Below are 8,115 nucleotides of genomic sequence, written 5' to 3'. Positions count from 1 at the left end.
AACAGATCATCAAAGAAAGAAATAGAAAATTTAGCTTTAAAACGTTCTAAACAAGGTAGATAACTGGGAATATGTAGCCTATTAAGGGTTGTTATACTGTTTGGTTGGCTCACTGGGAATAGTTAACACTTGTGTTGCTTTGCAGTGTAATGCAAAAACTACCTGCAGCTTGAACTGCACATGGACATAGATGAAGTGCTGGCTATCAGGCTGATAAGCTGCTGACTTGGCCCATATGGAGTTGGCAACTGATTTTCTAGTAGACTTACTGTAAGGTATGAAGATCCAGAAAGATCTGTTATCCGGAAAGCCCAAGGTCCCGAGCATTCTTGATAACAGGTCCCATACCTGTACATATAAATAGATATATCCAGTATATTTATACTTTTGACATTAGGACAGTGCGGTCACAGCCCTAGGATCAGTTTTAGCCAACACAATGGCCCGAGCTGTCAAATGTAAATGATCAATATTATACAGTGACATATGTTTCACACCACTGGCTTCATGGTTCAGCTGGATATTATTAGCATGGTGTATAATGTAAATTCATTTAGAGGCAAATTCACTAACATCCAAAAAATTCGCCAATGCTAATTCACTAAAATCTGAAATTGCGTCCAGGGCACCGAACTTTGGTGAAATTGCGCTAGCGTTACTGCGCCAAGCTAAGTTGTGCTAGCGTTGCCTAATTTGAATACGGGGGGAAGTTAAATTTCAATGGACGTATATGTTGCAGCAAATAAATTACACTACACAAGCCCAGGAAATCTCAATAAAATAAAGTTGTTATTTTGCCCAACACATGAGCCCAGTGTTAGTTTATGTGCCATATGTTAGGAAATGTAGGGGTGAAGCCGGTTATCCCCCAAAAAACATGAATGCTCCTTTTCAGCCTAACACCCTGAAAAAGGAAAAGACGCTATCGTTTTTGGGAAATTTTTCAACAATTTTTTACGAACTCATTTTTACTCTATTGCCTGGTCTGAGGTGGTGAAGGCAAGTCTGGCTCAAGAGGCAACTTCAGGAAAATCTGCATCTTAGTGAATTTGCGTAGTTACGTCCATTCGCCAGAGCGAAAATTCACCAGGTGTTAGGGAGCGAAGTACCACTACAGTCTATCTCCTTTGCTAGCGAAGTTATGCCAGCGACCGTTAATAAATCGGTGAAGTACCGAAATGACGTCACTCTAGTGAATTGGTGTTTGTCACTTCGCCTTTTTAGTAAATTTGCCTCTTAGGCTTCCTGATTTCCAGCTTATTGATCATAGTGTTATTGATTTAATGAGGACCTATCTTGTTTTGATTGTGGTTAAATATTCTGAATATTGCACCTTGTGTAAAAGATATTTAATGCATGTTTATGTATTAGGAATAGTTTTTCTTTATTTAAAGGTAAAATAAAGCCATCCTGGCAAATTTTAGTCATTGTACCAGTACACAGCCCACCCGCATCATCTCTAGTAGTAATGGGCAAATGTGCGCCGTTTCGCTTCGCCAAAAAATTTGCGAATTTCCCGCAAAATTCGCGAAACGGCAAAAAATTTGGGAAACTGCGCCGGCATCACATTTTTGACGCGGTGTCTGTTTTTTTGACGCGCCGCCCGAATGTCACTATACATCATACTAAAAGTTAATGTGATGTAAACAATCCCTTTAACATATGGCACAAAACATGAAACCATAAAACAAACCAAATATATCGCAGAAGGTAAAACAATGTGAAACAAGAAAAACATGAAACAAAAACGTAAGTAGCTGATCATGTGACATAAATGGGGAGGTCACATGATCTAATTAATTCTTCATGAAGTCACAAAGCTGAACTGCTAATCATGTGACATGAATGGGGAGGTCACATGATCTCATTAATTCTTCATAAGGGCACAAAGCTGACACAAGAATGGTAAATGACCTGTAGTAACCCCGATCTCATTTATACTTTATGAGGTCACAAAGCTGATCATGTGACAAGAATGGTAGATGACCTGTAGTACCCCGATCTCATTTATTCTTTATGAGGTCACAAAGCTGACACAAGAATGGTAAATGACCTGTAGTAACCCCAATCTCATTTATTCTTTATGAGGTCACAAAGCTGACACAAGAATGGTAAATGACCTGTAGTAACCCCGATCTCATTTATTCTTTATGAGGTCACAAAGCTGATCATGTGACATGAATGGTAGATGACTTGTAGTCTGTACCTATATATATAGAGCAAACAAACCAACCAAAACCATTTGATTAGTCAACCAGAGAACTGTTTACTTGTAAACAGAAAAACTTTTTTAGATTTTTGAGAACACATATTTTACATCATGTTTCGCAAGATAACGAACTGTTTATCAAAGATAAAAATGGTAAGAAATAGTTTCTATATTTATACATATATTTATATTTATAGGATATATCTGTGTGCAGATTCTAAAACTAGAATAATGATATAAGGTGATAGATATTGCATACATACCAACAAATATCCACATTTTGCAGCACAGAATTCTTCATTAGAGACTTGTTACAGGACAAATTGTAATTGCTTATAGCACATATTTGGGTAGATCTACTTACAGGTATATTTAGCCATAAAGATTATAACTTTTACATGAAGTCGTTTTGTCACATACACTGCACTCAGGTGCAAATGGCCAATGTTTTTATAACTGCCAGGCGGGATACTAAATACTTTGAAGGACTTGTAATAGTGATTTCAATTCTGCAAAGGAAATCTTGATTGTGCACTGGGACATTAAAATAATGATGCCATGTAACAATTATATGGTAAAATGTATCAGTTATTATTATTAATTAGGGAGTTATTGCTGAGTCAATTACAATTCCAAGTGGGGGAATTTTTGACATCAAAACAGCGTTTTCAATGATAATTTTTGTTACATACACTGTTCACAGGTGTAAAAGGGATTCTAAAGGGAAAGCTCATTTGGATTGTTTGCTTACTTTTGCATGAAACACTTTTATTGCAACTCCAAATAAACCCCTAAATAACCCACAGTAATATCAAACACAGGGGATGGATGATTTTCACAATATAAAGGCAAGATCATTGTACCCTCTTTCCACAAGGATATATATAAATATATATATAACCAGACTTTATTTGGTCAAACCAATGTATGCACTGCTTACTTCCAAAATAATTAGATTCAGTATTGAACAGAGGTCATTTATAACATTTGTGCAGCACGTATTTATTTACAAATGGTTGTATTGCCCATGTTTTTTTCCTGAAGGCTGATATATATATATTGCATTGCTGTGTCCATTTTTCCATTTTTTTGGGAATTCACATTGCACATAAATAATCTCTGCTCTTCTCTGGTATTTGCACTGTTAGATATTTATAGAAAATTAGTTATAACTATAATTCTGCAATTAACACTAATTTTTGTCAACTTAATGTTTTCCAGGAAAAGGAATGTCAGAAAGTAAGAGAAGTGTGTGGAAAAATTAAAACCATATACAATAGGGAACAAAGAGCCACATTTACTAAGAATGTGTTAACATGTGCAGACTGTGGAAAGCCACTGCTGCCAAAGCAGAAAACGAGAAAAAAAACATGGTTTTTTAACAAAAAGAGAGAGATAATAGAAATAACAACAAAAACTAGTGAGAAAACTCAGACTACTGAGTATAAAGAAAATAGGGAATTAGAAAGTAGGGGAAAAAGGGCCACATTTGCTAAGAATGTGTATACGCGCGCAAACTGGGAAAAGCCACTGCTGCAAATGCAGAAATGTAGCATAAGAACATGTTCCCTTAACAAAAAGAGAAAGACAAAAGAAATAACAACGAAATCGTATGAGAAAACTCAGGATGCGGAAAAATCAGAAAACACTGAGACTACTGAGTATAAAGAAAATAGGGAATTAGAAAGTAGGGAAAAAAGGGCCACATTTGCTAAGAATGTGTTTACTCGCGCAAACTGGGAAAAGCCACTGCTGCAAATGCAGAAACTTAGCATAAGAACATGTTCCCTTAACAAAAAGAGAAAGACAAAAGAAATAACAACGAAATCGAATGAGAAAACTCAGGATGCGGAAAAATCAGAAAGCACTGAGACTACTGAGTATAAACCCCCACAAGTTGTTGAGAAAAGTGAAAACGTAGGGAATACAGAAAGATTTGAGCAAACCAAAAAAGAAAACACCGAAGAGACGGTGAAAAAAACTGAAGCGAAAAGAAAACGGGTGCAATTTGCAGAGAATCTGTGCACCTATTATTATTACTCCATACCAATACAGAATTCTGAGTATGAAGAAAAACAGAACCGGGCCAGACTGGCCAGGCACCCTAGGCTACGTGGCTGGCTACGGTACTTGAAATGTACGCGCAAGCGCAAATTGGTAGAAACACACACTGAAGAGGAAAAAAAGCAGATAGAAAACATAGAAAGCAGTGAGGAAACTAAGGATGAAGTCAACTCAGAAAGCAGTGAGAATGATGAGTATGAGGATTGCTTAGAAAACATTGAGAAAAGTGAAGAGGAAAAGTGGAGAACTGAAAAGGAAAATGCTGACGAGACTATGATAGAAACACACACTGAAGAGAAACCAAACCAGACACTATTTGGATGGATTGTGTGTGCCTTTCATGAGATGTCCAAGCAAATAGGCATGAAGCTGAATATCTGCCAAATAAAAAGTGAGAACCATGAAGAAATCAGAGAAATCAGTGAGGAAACGGAGAATGAAGTATATTCATTTGGTGGAAGACTGCCTTCATCTGAGTGAGGAAATATTTTACTGTGTGGATCCTCTCTATGTTTTACTAGTTTTTTTTGTAACTGCTTCAGAAGAAACTAGAGAAAGATGAACAAGAAAGTGAGGAAGAAAACCCACATCGTGGTGGGAAACTAAAGAAAGGAGAACACAAAGCAATAAGCACTCTAGAAAGAAAATGAAACGTGTTGCCTATAATCTGTGCATCTATTATGTGACTGGAATTGGAGGAGAAGGGACTGGAGGGCACCGGGCAATTACAAGCTTCTTCATGAATATTTGCTGATACTCAAATGAAAAAGGGAGCTTTTTGAGCTGCTTTGGGAGAAATTCATGAAAGAATGAGTAAAAACTCACAAAGTGTGAGAAAATATAACAAGAGAAGTGTGTTGGTTTCACACATAAGGGGTAACTGAAAAGGGCAGAAGCTGAGCAGATATTTGAGATACTTTGGGCGAATCTCAAGAAAGATGAGGAAAACTCTTTAAAGTACTGAGAACATATAGATAAATGGGTATGAGGGACTGGAGGGCCTGGGACAATTATGAGCTTCTTACAATTTTATATTCTTATTTGTGTGAATTGTTTTCCTCTTTGTAACTTTTATCTGTCTGTCTGAGAATTAAATAAAACAATTAAAGCTCAATGCATTGTGTCTCTCTCCATTACTTAGGGGCAGATTTATAAAGGGTTGAATAGTCAATTTGAATTCGAATTTAAATCCCCCTATTCAAATGTAAATTCCAATGTGAGATTTATCAATCCTCAACCATGGAAACAGTCCTAATTCCAATATTCGCCACCTAAAACCTGCCGAGTTCATGTACAAGTCAATGGCAGATGTCCATTGAGTCATTTGGAGATGTTAATAGCCTTCCTGACATTCAAGTTTTTTCGGAAGAACGAATCGAATACGATTCAAATTTGCCGGTCAGAACCATTAGATTGAATATTAGCCATTCAAATTTTTTCTTAAAATCCCAGTTGAATTGTGAATATATTCAAATTTTAAGTTGGCTTAATACATAAGCTTAATACATAACATTAAAATTTGGTACATGTACGGAGTGTGGAACTACAATGTCCACAAATATCAATGTATTCTGAATATTGGTCGGTTTGTTGATCAGACAGATTTGAAAATGGAATTTGCCAATTCAGAATATTGGCCAGTGTATGATCTACTGAAAGCTGAGGAACTGAAGAGGCATCAGAGTTGCTACTGTTCAATCACTTGGACTGACAGCCTAAATGGACTGATCAGTAGACAAGGCACCAATCAGCAGGTTGCGTATGTTGGTTAGCTGTCTGAAATCTGATTGGTTACTATTGATTACTATATGTGGGCATACATAAGACTTTCAAGTACTTTATCCTACTAGACCCAAGCATGAGAATGCAGGACACGCCATTAATCAATAAGGAAAGTTCACATAGACTTGTTAATCTGCCGAGAGATCCAAGAAAGCACAATACATGAGTTAGAGTCCTGCATTGGGTCGGGTACCCACGGGTACCTGCAGAATACCCAACATCTGGCAGGATTGTGGGTGGAAAATCATGAGCTAACGTTAATGCGGGTAGGTTTTTGGGTCACAACTCCCTGTTCCATGTGCCCCCTAGATCGGGTCCGGTTCATGTGGGAGGCTGGGAGCCCTGGCTGTCTGGCTTCTTATGGATATGATGCTGCAGGTGCGCCAGTCGATACTTCCTGTGAGTCTCACAAGTGATGCACAGCGCCAAAAAAAATGTTTTAATGTCCTTAATATATTGATAATGGGTTGAGTGCAGAGGGCCTCTTGTATTTGTCTATGTGAATGTATTTGTCTATGTGAACCATGCTTAATATTTTAAAAATTAGTGGTGAGCACAACTTTTGTTTGTTATAGAACATTTGGTGCTCAGTGAAGCATTGGGACTGTATTTTCCAGCAGGTCTGGACTGGGAGTCATCATAGGCCCTGGCATTCCAAGTACAAAGAGGCTCAAATTGTCATCCACCAGCCCACTAAATAGCGACTGTCTATGAGACCTTACAGCAGCCCCTCTAGTATTTGCCTGAACCCAGAAATTGCCAGTCCGGGCCTGTTTTCCGACTGCACTTTCTGTAAAATGTGACAATTTCAGTGAAACTGAAATAACATCCCTGGACATGGAGCTCTAGAGAAAGTAATACTATTTCATAGCTGACTGTAACATTATAAATAAGTATACTAAAAAACATTGCATTGAGCCTCTGGTTATACCAAATACATAACAGTCGCATGCAGTAAACCAGATACCAAGGCTTTATACAATATAAACCAATTATGTTTAGTGGAATAAACAAGACTCAGAATAAAAATTCCATTGTCACTGCTCCTAATGTTATTGAATGGAAATGCCATCTGGGGGAAGCAGTGATATCCATGCAGAAATGCTCACGTGAGATCAGATAGCAGATTCTATACCTGCATCTAAAAATGTAATTTGCATACGCAGAAACCTTACTAGTAATTTCAGTTGTGAAGTTCTAAATGATGAAGGCCTTGGTGTTAAGTATAATGAGCATATAAGGACATCACAAGAGAAGGTTGGAAACCACCGGTGCAAACAATACACCCCTCGAGGCCTTCAGCTGCATTGCTTATTTCTCTTGCTGGTATGTGACTCATTCTGTTTAAAGATTATACATGACAGGACTCAATAAAGCAGATTCAGTCCCACAACTAGAAGGAAACCTACGTAATTCTCTATAGAGACTGAAAAAGCGACTTCCCCAACATTATTCATTCCAACACTTCCCAATTCTACTCAGTATTAGATGTTTTTTTCATCAACATAAAAGCATTTGTTATTTTGATGTTATTGTTCTTTTTTGAGGCAAAGTGGCATTTAAAATGCGACGTTGCTCTACTGGGATTGCTTTATGTAGACTACGGCAGGTATAGTAATTCAGGGACTGTCTCTATCCATTGTTTGGCTGTGTTTGATTGGCACTTCTTTTTGTTCTGCCACAAATGCTGCCCCTCTGCTAGAGAAAAGCATTCTATTACTTATACTTTTCTCTTGAAACCTACGTGTTTTTTATTTTCTTGATATTGATTTGACTTCACCGTGGCCCTTTCATCACGATTTTGCATCTTTACATATCTAGGATTACTCAACTCAACATCTATTTCTAATAAAGACTTTGCGATTTTAAAGCTTAATTTGTCTTGGTGTATATTTGTTCAATGTATACTAACAATTTTTTTTAATTTTTTTTTTGATATGACTGGTCCTTTAAATACAGGTCTGCACGCTTCACATTTTCATAGAATTTTAATCTGACACAAGGTGCAGAGTGCAGCCATTGCCCCTGAGCAATACTGTACATAATGTTCATAACATTCA

The 8,115-nt window shown here is 37.3% G+C and overlaps 1 protein-coding gene across 1 annotated transcript; it reads left to right on the top strand.

The window, feature by feature from the left end:
- The first annotated feature begins 2,234 nt into the window (after nucleotides 1-2,234).
- On the top strand, nucleotides 2,235-5,376 carry LOC121400390 (probable inactive protein kinase DDB_G0270444). Its single transcript, XM_041583344.1, has 2 exons — nucleotides 2,235-2,362; nucleotides 3,431-5,376. The coding sequence occupies exons 1-2, from the start codon at nucleotides 2,321-2,323 to the stop codon at nucleotides 4,751-4,753; spliced, it is 1,365 nt and encodes a 454-aa protein (XP_041439278.1). The 5' UTR covers nucleotides 2,235-2,320; the 3' UTR covers nucleotides 4,754-5,376.
- Nucleotides 5,377-8,115: the final 2,739 nt, after the last annotated feature.

This window comes from Xenopus laevis, chromosome 2S, assembly GCF_017654675.1.
Source record: "Xenopus laevis strain J_2021 chromosome 2S, Xenopus_laevis_v10.1, whole genome shotgun sequence".
Taxonomy (NCBI): Eukaryota; Metazoa; Chordata; class Amphibia; order Anura; family Pipidae; genus Xenopus; species Xenopus laevis.
This window is presented reverse-complemented; position numbering and strand designations above follow the sequence as displayed.

Bases quoted from the DNA above. Each gene is read 5' to 3' on its own strand.
- LOC121400390 (XM_041583344.1), top strand. From the start codon at position 2,321: ATGTTTCGCAAGATAACGAACTGTTTATCAAAGATAAAAATG. The intron at 2,363-3,430 runs GTAAGAAATAGT...AATGTTTTCCAG, and splicing joins GTTTATCAAAGATAAAAATG to GAAAAGGAATGTCAGAAAGT.